Raw genomic sequence first — 19,063 nt, forward strand, 5'->3', positions numbered from 1 at the left:
ACTGCTAAACATGCCTGTACAGGGTGTATTTCATCTTTGGCAGCTATGAGTAAATGTATTTTGTGTACATAACATGAAGAATAATGAGCCTTTAGTGCATGTATACCATAAATGCACTGCAAAGAAAGGAGCCAACAAAATGTTTAATTATAAAAAAGTATGTGGCAGAAAATGTCAAAGAGCTATGTTTGTTTTCTGACAGTTGCACTGGGCAAAATAAGAATCACTATATGGTGCAATTTGTTGGACACTAAATGTTTTGATGAAGTGGAACAGTTTTTTCTGATTCATGGACATTCATATAATGTATGTGACAGGAAATTTTCCATGGTAAAATGTGTAACCAGAAGACCTGAAAGAATATTGTGGAATGATTGCCACTGCTTCCAGAAATCGAAGTTCATTCTAAAGCGAATAGAAACCAAAGATAGCTACAACTTCTCAAAGTGGTGGTCATCATACTACAGGAATGGGGGTTGTCGAACAAAGCACAAGGTAGGCATGATCCAGAAAGTCAAGTTTCAGCCATTTTCCTTTATGCCTTTTGAATACTGTAAGTTACAGTCAGGTGTTGTGGCTTCTAAATTCATAAGAGGACTATAGAAGCATATAATTGATTTTTTATATCCGCGACTGTGCATTGTTTTTAATTTTGTGGTTGTTTACATTGGACCAGTGGCTACTTACAGGAACAAAATGCAAGACATTCAGTCTTTACTTGATTGTATTCTACATGAATATAGGTATTTCTACAATGATTTTATAAAATGGCCTGTAGACAGTACTGTTGCTGCTGATGATCATGCTGATTATGATCAATGACACCATGTTGTGTGTACTTTGATTGGAGTTAACAATCAATACTGTGGTAATGTATGAGTAAAGAAATGTAAAACTTTGAAGGCTAATAAATGCATAATCTGACCATATGGATGAATTACTTACTCAAGAAAAGGACCTTATTCCAAGATTTTGGACTTATTTTTTCACAGAGATTGCAAAACTTGGCAAATGCAGTAATGACAAGATGAACATTCCATGATGCTCTGGAAAGTCCATCCTGTTACTTTCCATATACTCACCCATGGAATGTTTTTCTTCATTTCTGAAAGCTTAAGGGTTTGGAGTAAGGCCCTTTCAAAAATGACTGTTATCATTTAATATTTATCCATTCTGAATTACTTTTTGTTGTTGCACCTGTTTGGGCAACATATTTGTTTTATTTTATTAATCATTATTATCTGGTTGAGAGGTTCACTGTTAACATATCGGTATCTCTGGAAGAAACAATCTGTGCAATGGTATGAAACAACCAGTTGTACAATGAATTGTAGGTTCACTCAAAATAAATCATTAAATTATTTTATTATTAAGGGTGTAGCCTGCCATGACTCCAAAAATTTGGTTTAAATTTAATGGACCTTAAAATGCAGCAAGTAAACAGTGGATTTTGAGCATAAGCATCACTATTTATTTTGTCATGTGATTGTTCTGTACAAAAGGTTCTGTTACAATATAGTGTTGAACAGACAACACTTAGAAGACTAGCAAAGTTACATAATCATATACTCATGAAGCATTTATCTGTCAATTATTTCTCAACAGGAAAACTTGAAGAAAATTTAAATCTAAATATTGCTCACAAATGTAGTTTGTATACCAAAGAAAAGGAAACACATTTTATCCATACTATGTACAAATAAATTTGCTATTGGTCCTAGGCTGTCTCCTTCATATGTATCTCAGTAACAGTGGAAATTGGTGATTGTGGAATGATATTCTTTGATATCTGTGGTTTTACAGCACCACTGTTTTTTCCTACAGAGAATTATAATGTGGTTCATTACTGGAATTTTCATGACAAATATTTTGCATAAAAATAATGCACCATAAACAAGGATCATTTCTGTTTCACCAACTTGTTTTTATCATCTACAGGAATTAGGTGGTTATCTTTTCCATAATGCTCAACATACATAAAGTTATCAGACTTAATGGTGTATCTTTCATAATATTTTTTTGTGGAAATAGTCGAAGAGCTAACACTCACTACACGTTCATTTGTTTCATAAATTTTCTGAGTAAATTTACCATCATTTTAGTGGTCCAGCTGAGAATATCTCTTAATCCTCCACTGGGAATAATTCCTAGATGTTTCAGTCTTTTGTTTTTCACAGTTCACAGTCATACAGGAAACAGCCCATCTTTGTCCGTATTTTGCAGTTATTTTTTTCCAAGATGGTATAGTCTTTAAGAAGTGTAACTACTAATATGAAATAATTTCTTTCACTGCTTTTTGTTATTGTGTGATGAAAAAAACAGCATAAGACCTTAAATAGGCATGAGTATTCCACAAAATTCATGACTTTCTGTTGAAGCATTTGTTACATCATTAGTTGGAGACAGCTTTTTCTTGGACTTTATTAACAACTTGACTGTAAATAGCATACCCATTTCATACATAAAACACACGCTTACAAAAGTCGTAAAACTTCTTTCTTTGTGAAAAACTTACATCAGTTGTTCACCACACTATACATATGTACACTGAAATGTTGAAACTATGTTATAAAATGAGAAACACAATTTTTCTCAAATTTGTATACATTTTTTACAAAATAAATTTATACAAATGCAACAGTTTTGTATTGCTTGTACTTTTACATTTTAAACATATGACACTTCCAGTTGGAATAAAAAAGACTAGGAACACACCTTCAGTACATAGCAGGTATAAAAATTCCCAACTTTCGTGCCACTGAGGTACTAGTAATCCCCCATTGAAATTACATAAATATCACATATAATGCACATACATTGTATCACAGTCTATCAAGCAAGGAGAAACTACTCAGTAGCCTTTTATATATGCAGCGAGGTGCTTCTTGTCCTCTTCTGATAAACCATTTTTAAGAGTTCTTCGCACTAAAACAAACAAGAAGATGCAGTAAATATTCATTAAAAGAATTATAACAGATACAAGCATGCAAGAGAGCGAGAGAGAGAGAGAGAGAGAGAGAGAGAGAGAGAGAGAGAGAGAGAGAGAGAGAATTATTTTATATATACCATAAATTAATTAATATTTTCTAACAATATGTATTGACTCAGAGCACGAAATTTTGTCGTAATAATGAAAATAATCAATTTTTGAAAATATAAGTAATTGGATAGATAAAAAGTCTACTCACCAAGCAGCAGCAGGAGGAGACACATATAAAAGGTATTATATATGCAAACTGGAGCCAATGGCTCCTTCTTCTGGCACAAGGATTGAAGGGGAACGAAGAGGAGTGAAGGACAAGGACTAATGAAGTTTAGGAAAAGGGGTCCATTATGTCTCAGATTTTGCGCACCACATCTAGAAAGCTTTTTGTCATCCTCCTAATCTCTGCAATATCCTTGTTGTCAGACGCTATGCTGCTCCTGCACCCATCTCCCTAATCTATGGCCCCTACCCCTGTGACCACCCCCACTGAGAGACCTGACCCATACCACCACCTGTACCAGAAAAATATGTACTCTCAAAGGGAGAATGCGCATGTGAAACAACATGTCATATAGCAGCTGTTACATAAACACTGTTCAGCGTGATACATCAGCATGACTACTATCAAATTATTGGTTAGGATGAATGGGCACAGGCAGAGGGTGTATACTAGCATCAGACAATATCCTGTTGCAGAGCATGAATTACAATGAGACAGTCATGACCTCGGTACCTGTTTCTCCACTTGTACCAACTGGATTCTTCCCCCAGACACCAGTTTTTTAGGACTCCGCAGGTGGGAATTGGTGCTACATGTCCTTGGTTCTCACCATCCACATGGCCTTAATTTATGTAATTTTCTACAGTCTCAGCATTTCTTCTCAATAACTGTTCCTTTCTTCACTCAATTTTAGTGTTCTACATCTTCCATTTTCTGACCTGTCTATTTTCTGCTGTCTCCCTCCCACCTCTGTCACATACAAAACACCTACTTTTTGCTCTTTTTAACACATGCATGATATTTTAGCAGTAATTCTCTGTCTTGCATATTACACTGTTTTTTACCTTTAAGCTCTCAGGTTTTCTAATCTCATCTGGCTCAGTCTCCAACAATTGGTCTTTCCTTCTCATCATGTCTGATAAGTCTTCTCTGACCTGGAGTTCTGAGTGACTTTTCTGAATTCTACTGTATTTCATAAACCTCGCTAGTCCTTTTCCTACACCCTTTTCCTTCCCCTTCAATCCTTCTGGAAGGATCTGAAGGAGCTACAGTACTGGCTCTGAAAGCCTGCATAAGTGATACTTTTTATGTGTGTTCTCCTGCCACTACCTGGTGAGTAGATTTTTTATCTATCCAGTTACATTCCATTTTGTTATAAGTTGAAGTGAAAAGCCCATACTTTTGTTTCTCTTTAACTCAGTGACATATTTACAAGAATCTATATCAAAATTAAGGAAAGGAGAAGGTCTGAGGTTCCAAAACACCATCTCTGAAGAAAGTGTTTGAAAATGCAAATGAGGAATGTGTTTGAAGGAGTTTATATTCTACATGATTATCCCAGGGCTAAATACCCCTTATTTGCAGCATCAGACTTAAAATTATATATCTCAGACAGATTATATTGATTGAAGACTCCTAAAATTTATTACAGACTTCTTCACTCTTTTCCACCTAGTTGGAAATATACAAGGGTTGGAACTTCAATAGTGGCAACTATCTATTTACAGCTCGTACAGAACAGATAGGTGTTTCAAAGTTTTACTGACCTTCAAAGTAGTTACCAGCATTGTGTATAGCCCATTGCCAGTGATGTGGAAGTTGTAGGATACTATTAGCAGAGCCAGTTGTGTTGACAAGTTCGAGCAGTGAGGTCTATTTCCTGACGAATTTGTAAAAGTTCTGAAGTGAATGCCATGAAGTGTTTCCTTCCATTTAGAAATCAAGTTCAACTTACGACGGCTTAAGTCAGGGGAGTGCAGTAGGTGGTACAGCCCCATCAGTCAAACAAATTACTAACAGCTTGCACTGTACGTGCTTGAGCATTGTCCTGCAAAATGATGGTCAGGTCCTGCAGAACATGTCATCATTTCTGTTTCTATGCTGTTCATTTTTGGAACACAAACTATGACCAGCTTAGAGACAGAAGTGATAACACTTTCTGCAGGACCTGACCATCATTTTGCAGGACAATGCTCAAGCACATACAGTGCAAGCTGTTACTGATTTGTTTGACTGATGGGGCTGCTAAGTGCTATACCAGCTACTGCACTCCCCTAATTTAAGCCCTCATGAGTTCAACTCGATTTCTAAACTGAAGGAGGAAACACTTCGCAGCATTTGCTTCAGAACTGCTACAAATTTGTCGAGCAACAGACGGTGCCACTCAAACTGTCAACATAGCTGGCACTGCTACGAGTATCCTACAACTTCCACATTGCTGGCAATGGGTTATACACAATACTGATGACTATTTTGAAGGCCAGTAAAACTTTGAAACAGGTATCTATTTTGTATAAGCTGTAAATAAATAGTTACCAGTACTGAAGTTCCAACCTTCGTACATTCTTTGAACTCTTTCACAAATATATAAAAATCCCAATATCTAAAGACATACTATGTAGATGACTGTGAAATGCATGGGCCAAATTGTGTGAAGAATGACTGCTTGAACGATTTTGTGTGTCCTGCAGTTAGCTGAAGCTTGTCTTAGTGGTTTTCTATAGGAGTGAAATGTTGGGGCTGGGTTCTTCACTTAACACTGGTTCTTCACACTTGGTAAGTTTCATGGAACAGTTAGTGGCTACCTTCAGCTGTATGCCAATTTAGGTTTTTTAGCACTGCTGTTACACTCTCCCATGAGTCAAACAAACTTATGACCTTTCATTCTGCCCTTCCTTGAATATACTCAATAACCCATCTTAGTCATACGCGATAAGGGTCTCACATGCTTTGCTTGAGTAATATTATAAGCTGGGAGGCACAAATATTTTGTAACCAATCTCCTTTTTAGACTGGCTACATTTTCCCTGTATTCTGGCAATGAATCAAAGCCTCCTGCTTACTTTACATATGACTGGGTCTTTGTGACCTTTCCATCTAATATCCGTACCATGTGTTACATCTATGTATTTGTATGAGTTGATTGATTCCAGCTGTGATTCATTGATATTGTACTCATTGGATATAAATTTTCTTTGTTTTGTTTGATGAAGTGCACAGTTTTACATTTCTCTGCATTGTCAATCTTGACATCACCTTGAAATCTTATCAGGGTATGACTGATACTTGTGCAGTTTTTTCAGATAGTATTTCATTATAGATAAATGCATCAACTGCAAAAAGTTAGTCAGTTAGCAACCAAATACACTTCCCAAGAACCACCTGAAGTTAATTCTACTTCTACTGATAACTCTTAATCCAAGATAAAATGTGGTGTCCTACATAACACTTAATCCAGTCAAAAATTTTGTTTTGATACTTGATACGATTGGAGCATGGGTGTGGTATGGAGTCAAATGCTTTGCAGAAGTTAAGAAATACTGCATCCACCAGATTTACTTGTTCCATGGCTTTCAGAATGCTAACTCAGCTCGCAGTTCTGTAAAGATTCCAACAAGGATTCCACCCAATCCTGGAATTTTGTTTGATTTTAGTGATTTCAGCTGTTTCTCAATGCCACTGACTAATATCTGTATCAATTGTCTTTGTAGTGCTGCAAGAGTTAAAGGTGGGGCAGTACTTCAGTAGATTCCTTTTTTAGCAACATTTGAAAAGGTGTTCAGTATTCCTGTTTTCACTTTGCTTGTCGTCCATGAGGGCCTGGACAGCTAAATTTAGTGCCACTACTGGTCTTTTCATATGATCAGAGTTTCTCTGGGCAACATGAAAGATCTTTCAATAATATTCTCTGTAGCAGTGACTGAAGACTTTATGCATTGATTTCTTGACAGCCAAATGTGTTTCATTCAGCATCTCCTCATCTGCAAACCAATGTGTTGTTTCACATGTATTACACATTAGTCCCTGTTAATTTAGAAGTTTGTTTAATGTGATGTATACCATGGAGCATGCCTCCCATTGTGAAATGTTCCTAAAGGTACAGTATATATCCAGTGTTCAGTCAGTTGTTCTTCTAAACTTGGGGACACAGTTCCTCAACATAAACCTGCCCACAGAAAAATGTTTTGAGTGTCCTCTTTGAGATATGTCAAGGTTGCCTCTGTATCTAGCTTACTGAACATGTAAATCTTACTTGTTTTAGCTGTCCTCTGTATTTTAGTAATCATTATTGCTACAACTGCCTTATGGACACTCATACCAGGTTGAATATGGACATTCTGATAGAGGCCAGGTGTACTTGTAAGTATTAAATACAATGCAAGGGAATGCTTTTAGTATTATTTTGCAGGAGCTTTGTCATTCCTACCATCTACACAAGTTCTCAATTGCATCTGTGGGTGCACCTGGTGGTCAGCGGAAGGGTGCAATTACAAATTTATACCCATCCTTGATATTGAATCTTGCCCAAACAATCTTACAAGCAGTTTGAATTTCTACCTCTGTGAATTTGTGTTTCTTGTCTACTATGACAAATACACAATATCCATATCCCATTAGCCTCTCCTATCTATATGCCCTGAAATCTCACTTCTGTCGATATCAGGTTTTTGTCAGAACTTAAATGAGCTATACTGCTTTTTAGCACTGCTTCAGTATTTGTGACTGTGCTGTGAATGCTTCTGCAGTTGGTCACTAGGATTTTAATTATTTCATCTGTGTTTGTGTGTGTGTGTGTGGAGGGGGGGGGGGGTTATTGGCATTTCTTCAGATCTTAACACTAATGCTTTGGTGTTTCCTGAAATTAACACTATCTGAATTTGATGGAGAGTCACAAAAAAAGAAATTGTGTGCTCTTCACACTCAAGTCAGCCACTTGGGTAGCAGCTTCTAGTGTGTATTGCAATCATGAACCATTTCGGAAGCCCCTATGGTACTCAAGCATATGACACGAGTTCAGGAAGTCTCTTTCCTACCCCACCATTGTAAGGGACTTGTTTCTACCTTGTTACTTCTTTTCATTTCTTCATTTGCTATGGAGAAAAACCTCCACTGAAGAACAAAAAATTAAGTTTTCCCAGCAGCCATATACACCTGTATGCTTTTTGAGAAAAGAAGCTCATATTATGTTAACAAAGTCTTTCTCAATGCCCTCTTCAGGAAAGTCAACTGCGGAAAACCATCATCTGAACATTCAGCACATTTTATAAAATAGTTTCATACTTGCTTTCAGCCTTACTTCATTTTCTTGCTTCATATTTCCTCAAATCTCTGAAGTCCCAATAATTTTCCCTGTTGCTATATTCTTCTGCTATTAACACACCCTGTGATCTCCATTGGTATGTGCATGCACATTAGTCATCCTGTCATCTTTATCTTGTAACAACTCTCTTGGTAACTTTTTTAATCAACTGTTCTTGTATTTTCTTTTTCAGCACTTCTCCCATTCTTTCTCCTTCCTTTAAGATGAAATCTACTACCATTTCTGTTATTGTTAATGACATTCATTTTGTTTATCTTTATAAGTCTTATGTATGTATTCCTATTTTCTTATTTTAGTTTATCTATATGTTTCCTGGCTTCACTCTACTTGACTTTCATACTTCTACTACTGTACCATCACACAGTATGGCAAAACATTCTTAGTTTGAAGCACTTTACTTGTTTAAACTGATTATTTCTTTTGACTTGGAGCTTGGTACTGCGCCTGTAATTTGCCACCATTTCTTTTCCTGCAGCTTTCATGACTCCAAAAGTATGAACTACATTCGTTATGAAAACATCAATCATATGTTTTTTCCCTTATCTTGCAGATCTGTGTACTGATGCCTGCTGCAGTTCCTGTATTGGGATATTCTAGAGCCTCTGTATAAACTCTTGTTTTCTGTTTTTATTTAGTTATTTTCTTTAAACACCTAACATTAGAAATTTTTTTTATTACAAGGGAAAATGAAAACAGACTTAGCAAACAAAAACAGACTAAACATATTCTGCTGAAACTGCACATCCGATCAACCAAGGAATGATGATTTTAATTCAGAAGACAAGAGATAAAAGAAAAGAAGAGAAATCTGAGAAATTTTTGCATACTGAATCCCACAAGTGATACCACATGCCTCACACTAAGTAAGATACCAAAAACAGTAGATGACAACTGTTTACTAGATGGATCCCAGCTTTCTCACAGAGTTTACTAAATTTTAGTTTTTTATTGGCGACTGATTTACAAATAAATTAATTTGTGGTTAGTCCACTTGAATTATTAAGATAGATCATCAATATCTTGCTGTCACAGTAAAGAAATAATATTAGATTCCTCATAACAATATTACATCCAAAATATTCCAATTCATTGAATTTTCTAATGGACTGATGACATAAAATGTTGTTGAGATACGGGTGAAGTGCAAAATTTTTCTTTGTTTTCTCACAAAGTATTAGGAAGGTGAACAACAACTTTTTGTTAAGCCATTATTGAACTATAATATCAGAATTGTGGACATACAGAAACTTAATTTTGTAATGAAGAGCATATTAAGAGCAGTGTTTTGTCTATAAGGCATTTGAAGTAATGTATTATGATGCCTATGGGTTGGTCATATCACTATGCACTTATGTGAATGGAAGCCTCACTGATACTAAGAGGATGAACTTAGGTCACTTTACTGGAATGGCATCACCATTATTTATCATGAGAGATTGGCAGGTATTGTGTGTCTGAAGAGCAATGATCATGGAACAAGGCACACAGGAGGAATTCAGTAGTTACTGTGAGTAATGGAAACACTAGCACTGATGAAAGCTGAATGACATACTTCAAATGGAGTAAGAATATGACAGCTATTTTATGGTAGATTTACTTTTGAATTACTGTCACTATGAGTAGATATAAGTGTGGCCTACTTGAGTATTGTTTGCTAATAAACATTTTTGGAGATCATGCCTGTCTTTTAGAAAATATAAATTTTGTTTCTCTTGGCCCAACAATATTTCACTACTGTTGTGGCAGCTACATTATTTATTCTATTGCATTACTATACAGTGAGTAAGGTACAGTACTGTAAGTTAAAACAATGTAATGTGTCTTCAGTGCCACACTAAGATGCAATTGAATAAATAGCATATTCTCAGGCAATAACATAACACTGTCAAAAAACATGTTTGAGTGAAGAGAAACAAAACTGTGTTTTTGGTACAGAAAACCTAATCTCAAAGAAATATCTATAATTACCATGTACAGACAAAAAGTTAATATTGTAACAAAATGAAATATAGCCTGCAGTCTGTTTACCTTTTGCTGACTCTGCAGAGCAAAAAGGAAAAGAAAATAAAAGAATTTTGTTAGAACTATGATTTTGAAATTACAGAATATAAAGACTAAACAAATGTCTTCTCATGACTTTAACAAATAGAAAAAATACTTACTAGGCAAGAATAGATGTAAGTATAAAAAAAAAAAAAAAACACAACCACTTGAGCTCTCAGAACCAGAAATCCCTTGACGAAACAGATGGAGAAGAAAGAGGAAAGGACTGGAGGAAATAAATCTAATTAAGAATGAAATAGGATAGTCAACCAAGTAAAAGTAAACTCAATGAGATAGTATGACAGGTATATGACGAATGGAATAATTACACGCAAACAAGAGTTGAAACCCTGAGAAAGTCAGATGCGGGAGGCAGAGTAGACATCAGTCAGATAGATTGTATGGGTAACAAGATGAAGAAGATGAAGAAATAACAAGTGCTGGAGATCTGCTTCCAAAGAGAGGAATGCAAAGGAGAAATTCCTATACAATGGAAAAATAAATAATAAAAACAGAGTGAGAGGGGATGAGGAAACAGACAAGAAATGAAGAGGAGAAAATATAAATGAAACTAGTGATTAGAATGACATTGAGTCTAAATGAGTCTAAGAACAATGTGCATATTGTAATCATAGTCAAAATTGTAAATTTCTGAGATAATGGGGCTGATTGTGAGATTCAAATGTTAATGTAATTGCACTGCAATTAGAACAGAGAGTGATAGGGGGAGAAATTTGGATTGGTGTTAGTCACAAGGATATGAACCTCAAGGCAAGGAAACAGTGTTGGTAAAAGCATAGGATCTAACCAGGATGGTATTGAGGTTGTTAGTGTGATAAAAACTTACTTTGTATCAAGTGGAGTATCTCATTTCAAGGCATGATTTGATTATTTTCCAAATAGACAAGTGGGCTGGAGCATTGCATTTTCAGCTATGACTGAATGATAAGAAATATAACCTCTTGTTGTGTTTAGGAATCAATTATTTTATGGTTGGCACAGATAGTGTGCTTGTTTTCAAGCTGGAGAGGTAATTAAAAGTGAGCACAGTAGGTGAGACTGGCTATTTATGAAAACATACATTTCCCACAACTGCCACACATTCCAGGAAAGAAATGATCTGTAAGTAAGGGATGATAACTATTTATGCATTTTATTGCTGTTTGTTTGCTGCTTCATACACACTGTGGTATGAAAGTGCCTGTAAGTGACATGGAGGTCAGAAATAACAAAGATGGTATGAGATTACAAAACAGATAAACATTATCTGTGCATATGGATTTTGAATTTCTAGAAAGTTTAGACAAAATATGGAACCCAATGAAAATATTGTCACTATAGCAGAACTACATGAAAGAGGTTTACTTAAGCTACCCATGAAACAATTAACCCAAGAAGGAGAGAGTCTTAGTTCTATAAATGTATCACTTATCTGTTTGTCTGTCTATGCTTCAATACGAAATATTATGGATGATTATGAAGTTTATTAATATTCAGATCTTTTGTCTTTTACTCTCCCATCCTAACTGCACGTGTGACCCTCTTAACATGAGATGTGAGTGAAACCTGCCTCTCTTTCCGATATTTCCTAACCTATCGCTCTTTTGTCTCTGAGAAGGACTTGATAGTTCCATAAGATAGGTATTGTTTTCCTACATTTTAGACACATTTTAGTCATTTGGCAGTACTTATAATTATCAATCTCATACCCCCATACAGTTGCAACATATCTCACTGACTTATAAATTTGGTATGCAGCACCAAGAGTTTAAAATAGTCTGACCATGACACAGTTTTCCTATACTTGATGACTGCAGAAACTCATTTGGTTTTCATTAAATTATCTTTTCTATTACATGCTTAGTGATTATGAACTTTTCTTCATCTATATCCATGCCTTACAAACTACTGTGAAGTGCATGGCAAAGGACATTTCCCATTGTACCACATATTAGGGTTTCTTCCCCTTTTATTTTGTGTCAAAGCATGGGAAGGATCACTGCTTAAATACTACTTAGTGCACAGTAAGTAATCTAAAACTGTCTTTGGAGACCCTATGAGAGCAGTATTCCTCATTCAGGTACATTTTCACAGGGCAATTGACATATACAATTCAAGTATTTCAGCATCTCAGTGACATTCTCCTATGAGTCAGGCAAACCTGCAACTATTTGTGCTTGCCCTTCTAAATCTTAATTCTTTTTTACATTTATTTGATAGTTTTTGAATTTCTATCTCTGGGTTTAGTGCTATGATGACCTTATTCTTATTTTCAGTGACACAAACATAGCTTTTTTAAGACCTCTGTCAGGGAAATTATCTCCAAAATGAAATCACAACCAAGTAAACTTTCACTTACCGAGTTGACACATTCACAGATGAATACAAATATGTGACACAAATAGTATCTTGTGGAACAATGGGTGCCTTTATTTGAAAAAAGAAGAGAGAAAATTATGGGAAAGTGAGAATCCTGAGGAATTAAGTAATCAAGATGTCCAGGATGCTGACGACACATAAGAACAAGAAAAGAAGTAAATCAATGGCAAAGTACATCTTTCTTCCCCATTTTCTTAATAATGTGAAGAATATTAATTGCATCAAAAGGAAAACTCACTTGAGAAAACCATAAAATTACAATGAACAGAAAGGCTAGACACAACTTACCCTCAAGAGGAAAAATTCTAGCACTGCTGATAAGCTATACTAATATACCAAAACCTGTCTTAGCATTCAGAATTATTAATTCCTTCTTCTGGGAGGAAAGAAGAACAGCTTGGGGAATGTTAGAAATTAGGGCAGGTCACTCAGGTCCCAGGAAAAGAGGGACCCAGTAACTTTGAGCACAAGAGAAGAGTTTTGTTTCACCTTCACCTCACAACAGCTGGTTTTCTCTCACCCTGAGATCTGTGTGACCTGCCCCTACTTTCTAAAATTCGCCAATCTTTCTCTCTTTCCTCTCAGAAGAAGGAACTAACAGTTCTGAAAGCTAGGATAGTTTTTGTACTTTAACATGAGGGAGGATCTGCAAGTAAAGTGCAATAATTTTTTTTTCTCCCCTGCTATTGCCGTTGGAATGTCAAAATTTCACAACTGAGTTTGAAATTTGCACCACCGAGGGAATTTTGTTTTCATGTGCAATTCTAGTAAAACAAGGCTGAGCTAAGAAACAAACTTGATGTCCACGCTACTGGCATCAACTTGTGAAGAGCAGCATAGTGTAGTTTGATATTTGTGGATCAAAGGGAATAAACTGAGTGAAATTCACAGGGACACATGTGGCATGTATATGGACAACTGTATGGACCATAGCAATGTCTCCAGGTAGTGTGCATTCTTCCCAGAGGGCCGATTCACCACACTATGGGTGGCTGGTAACAGCTTCAACCCACAGAATGTCAAGAGCCATCTAGGCAACAATTTTGAGCAACCGGCATGTGAAACTGCAAATCTTATCACAACAGTTCAACACTTTATATGGTGCAGTGTGCTATATTGTTCATGATACATCGAAATTTCGTAAAGTTAGTGCTCCCTGGGTGCCTACGAAGCTGACAGACAACTACAAGGACCAGAGAATGATGACAAGCTTGGCTGACTTAACACTTTACAACACTTTACAACACTTTCTGAAAGGAATCACGACTGGTGTTGAATTGTTGGTGTGCCACTACACTCCCGAAACCGAACAGGCCGCTAGGAAAGTGCTTATGACAATATTATTGGAGATGCATGGCGTGTTACTGGTGGACTTTCCTAAGCAGGACCATTATGAATGCTACAGTCTATATTAAAATTTTAGTTAAGCTGCATCATGCCTTTCATCATAAACACCACAACATTAATGATGATGGTGTCAAACTTCTTCATGACAATGCTTGTCCCCATGTTACCACTCCTGTTCATGAGAAAATTTAGGTGGGAGGTGCTCCAGCATCCACCTTGCAGTCTGGACCTTGCACCATTGGATTTTCATCTGTTTGGTCCCATGAGGAAATTCCTGGCCAGCCAATGCTTTGCGACTGATGCAGAAGTGAAATCAGCATTCATAGATGGCTGTACTCCAACCAAACAGACTTCTAGAAACAGAGTGTACTGAAACTGATACCATGCTGGAAGAAATGTGTTGAGAATGTTGTTTTCTATGTAGAAAACTAGATAAAAGATATAAGTTCATTTCTCACTTTTTTGTTTTGTTATCTACTAAACTTTTTGGTAGTAAATTTATTATATATTACTTTCTGATATTCACTTGCATACGCCTACAAGCAGTACTGGAATTTCACCTCTTAAAGATAATTCCTGGCCAGCTATTCTCACGCCTTGTAATATAACAGAAAATATCGATGAATTTCTATCATGGCTTCAACAAAATATCTAACATTTTAGGTCACCACTTTTCTTATGCAATACAGCTTACCTACGTCTTATGTAGTTAGTGACATGTAACAGTAGTATTTGTACTTTTACAGCTTTTATGAAGGTTGTGTCTGTAAATTTTAAATTAGATTAATTACTGATGTCACTTTAAATTAATTTACATGAAAGAGTACAACACACATACAGAATCACATACTGCTTGGTGAGTGCATCATTTAAACACAAAAAATGCTGCAAGTTCAAACAAAAGGAATGAGAGTGTGGCATTTCTAAGAAACTATTTTATCCCGATATACTAGTGCACAAAAATGTTCGGTAACCTCAAACTATGCTGCTATTCTGTGACAAGTTTTATCAAAACCAGTAACTCAGTGACTATGGACTACTAGTTTACCATGTACTTGTTGTCATTCTCAACCAGGAACTCCTGTGTAGCCTAATGGAAAATTATATGTTGCCTTGTTCTAAGCAGTGGAAGTAATGAATACAGACATGCGTGCATTATAATGAGGACCACTGCTAACTGAATGTACCTGGTCACAGATCCACAGCATCAGTCTTGTTTCTTTCATGTCTAACATTGCACACATTTTCTGGTGGAGCGCAAGAACAAATCTGAAATAAGTTGCTTGCCTTTTGCCACTTGGTGTAAATCTTTTCATGATTAAATGTGTTTCGGTGTAAGCTTGAAGAAGTTTAAACTGTAGGTCATCTGACTGGTAGTGTGCTGGGCTGCCCCCACCAGCAATACATCAGTGAGAGCTGTACGGGCACTGTTGGATCCCACTGTGCTGCTGTACTACTGAGAAATGTCAGCCAGTCCTCAATGAGCCATTGTTATATATGATTTAAGTACCTTACATTAATACTTGTTCCATAAATCATGAATACGGCATTTGTGACGTGGAAAAAGTCACTTAACATAAGTTAACAGTTTTTCCCTACTTCATATCTAAAAAAAAAATTATCTTCCTCTCTCTTCTCTTTTACTACTGCACATCTAAAAATTCATGTATTGAGTAGGAGATGGCATCCAGAAATTCTTTTAATTCGTTTTTAAATGCTTGTTGTCTATCTGTCAGACTTTTAATGCTATTTGGTAAATGACTAAATATTTTTGTGGCAGCAGGCAGCATAATTCACCCCTTCTTGTGTCAGAGTCAGATTTAACCCATGATAGTGAAGATCATCCTTTCTCCCAGTGTTGTAGCCATGCACTTTGCTACTATTTTTGAACTGAGATGGGTTACTACCAACAAATTTCAGAAGTGAATATATGTACTGTGAAGATACTGGGAATATCCAGATTTCCTTAAATAAATGTCTGCAAGGTGATATTGGGTGGGCTCCAGCTATTATTCTAATTACACCTTTTTGTTCAATGATAATTTTTCTCTTAATGGTGAATCACCTCAAAATATAGTGAAAGAAAATTGGTATAGCAGGCTAATTTACTGACATGTTTATCACCAAAATTTGCAATAACCCTAATAGAATAAGTAGCTTAACCTTAATGTTTCAACAAATCATCAAAGTATTCCTTCCAATTCAATTTCTTATCAATGCATACACCCATAAATTTTGAACACTCTGCCTCAGCAACAGACTTCTGTTCAAAGCCTGTATTTATCGATGGCGTTATGCCATTTACTGTACAGAACTATATACAATGTGTTTTCTCAAAATTTTAGTGAGAGTAGCTTGTATCATCAGCAAAAAGAACTAGCTTTGCATCTTCATTAATATATAACTTTTAAGCTTCCTGTGCCTGATGATGTGTAAAGTACTCGAAAGAGGGGCAGACTGTGGCTGCACATTCCTAACACTTTTGAAAAGAGATGGGTATAGGAATGTGATTATATGCAGTAAGTCAGTCAGAGTCAGGTACAGTAGTTTGGTATGAACAAGAAAGTACTGCCACGAGTTCAATAGTTTTCGAGATATGATGCGATATGTTTGAAGCTGTATATGAATGGGAAATTTTCATACACATTTCAAAAAAATTAATGTTAACTCTGACACTAATGAAACTTATGAATACATTTTGGCATGCTTAGATACACTACAGAGAGCTACACCATATATGAATTTGATATTTTTTACTTAATTTTTATCAGAGATAGAGGCTTCAATGCAATTTTTTATCAACACAGAGAACAATGCACTGCAGTGGCAATCTGCAGACAATACGTAATGTGACAATGTCATAACTTCTGACCTTAAAAATCAGGTATCTACTAATGTAAATCAGACTACCATACCCCATATGTAACAGTTGCTTAGTGTTGCAAGCAGTCTCATATCTTTTGTATCAAGGTAGTATATCACTGTACCAGAGTGTGAAGTAATAGCATGCTTCCTGTTTTGGATTTGCCATATAGATTGTTATTGTAACAATTTAAATTAATGTGTAGCAATAAAATGCTCATAAATTCATATCTAGAAAATGATTTCCTATGCTTATTTCATTGTGTTATGCTACACACAGAAGAGCAGTGCATTCAGTCAGTAGATGTTAGTCATCTCCAGTAAATCAGTGCTGAAAACAATATATTTAAGTTAAGATATTAGTAACTCATTATCACATTCAGTGCTTTTTTTCCACAGTCTATATGTTTCATTTTGATACACACAACTATCCCGTTGTAACTAATTCTTACCATAATGATATCTGTTATAACTCTGATTTACTGATAAGCAGTGTAGCAAATACTACCATAGTCGTGTGTTTCATTCCAATAATTACTCACACACTGACAGTTACATGAAATTACAGAAAATCAAAAAAAGGCTTTCATTTTCAATCCGAGCAGATGAATTCACAACATGCATACAAACATACTGGCACACATGCTAAGCACATACCAAACCTTCTGATCATGGTGACCCCCTACAACCTTCCATCACATTATTCTCCCGTGTTCGAGACCGCTTTACTATGAAAGAAACATGTGCACTGTTAGGCTCATTGTATAGGGTGCGAAAAGCAACAGAAGCACATAAAAATGCTATCAATTATGGAAGCTGTTTCTGTGTAGGATGACCGCATGCTGTGAGCAATATGATTATTAAACAAAAATTATCAGCAATGCAGATACTTTATTTTTAAATACAGTTTTGTTGACAGCCAATTTCTGTACAGGAACTGGCATTTATTGTTTTAGTGTACACTGTGTGAAATACTAAAATCAATATTTCAAAAGAAGCACAGCTGCAGTTTTGGAACACATTGGTAGCCATATCATAGGAATACAATTTATAGTTATTTCAACACATAAAGAAAGATCAAACATCAGTTACCATGGTAAGAACTGCCAAAACTTTATATTATACATACATTTTTTAAGACTATTGAGGTTTCAGAGGAGGTAACAAGAAACTAGACAGTGATATCTGCATAAAGCATTGAAAGGTTTAATTGTAAAACCTACTGACACTTTAGGATGAAGTGAATTGTGAAACACTGATAAAATATCCAGTTTATTTTATGCTACTGCGTTTTGGTTGGTCTGTGATCTGAAGTGCATTTCCAGCATTCCAGCAGAGACTATTACAAAATTTTATTCTCTGCATGTTCCCTACCATCCCCAAACAGACGAACACTTCGTTTTGAGATTTACCTGTACTCATTTTTGTGTGTAACTTTCGAGTTACTGTATGTATTTACTGAAGCTTTTTGTTATTTGTGGAATGTAATATTAGTAAATTAAATGAATGATAGTTTTCCAAAACTGAACTCCTATCTTGTGGTCGTAAGTACTGCACTTTTTCAAGAAGAGAATTATGGATGTTACAAACACAATGAAAATTTTGTCTTTATCCATGGCATTACAACTTAATAAAGATACTTCCCTCACTCATGACTCACTAACCACGGACATTCAAACACTAGAGGCACTGAACCCTTATAAAAATTATTGACAAAATCTGAAAACCTACACTGCTATATACAAATATTTATGTGTATTTACTGTCACAGTCACATCAATTTTACATCTATTCTCTGTGAATTACTACATGGTGTCCAGCAGAGATCAGTTTTTGTTGTAGCATATATCATGTACTTTATTTTCCAGTATAAAACACCATAATGAGTTTCTGTCCTGTCCTTAATTGTAACAAATCTAAAATTTCCATTTCAGAGACACAATGGAATCTTTGCTTTGAAAATTACTTAGATTGTGAGAAGCACCCCAAGTTATTTTTACTTTTCTGATTATTTCTTTTACTATCCCTTCAGGCATTCAGTCACTGGTAATGCTAAACATGAAAAATAATCATAAATACATTTCATGACTTCATTTTCAATGCAATGATTACTTAGTTTAGTATT

At 35.7% G+C, this 19,063-nt stretch overlaps 1 protein-coding gene across 10 annotated transcripts in view; it reads right to left on the reverse strand.

The window, feature by feature from the left end:
* Nucleotides 1–1,448: 1,448 nt before the first annotated feature.
* LOC126267989 (uncharacterized) overlaps nucleotides 1,449–19,063 on the reverse strand; it is a 905,571-nt gene continuing 887,956 nt past the window's right edge. For 6 of the 10 annotated variants that reach the window (XM_049973342.1, XM_049973341.1, XM_049973338.1 and 3 more), the window contains one exon: nucleotides 1,449–2,925. In XM_049973342.1, the coding sequence (XP_049829299.1) occupies nucleotides 2,852–2,925 (74 nt within the window). In that variant the 3' untranslated portion in view covers nucleotides 1,449–2,851. Of the gene's footprint in view, nucleotides 2,926–17,595; nucleotides 17,667–19,063 lie in introns of those variants that run through there. The other 4 variants (XM_049973345.1, XM_049973340.1, XR_007549061.1 and 1 more) reach the window with 2 other exon arrangements.

Source organism: Schistocerca gregaria, chromosome 4 (assembly GCF_023897955.1).
Source record: "Schistocerca gregaria isolate iqSchGreg1 chromosome 4, iqSchGreg1.2, whole genome shotgun sequence".
Classification (NCBI taxonomy): Eukaryota; Metazoa; Arthropoda; class Insecta; order Orthoptera; family Acrididae; genus Schistocerca; species Schistocerca gregaria.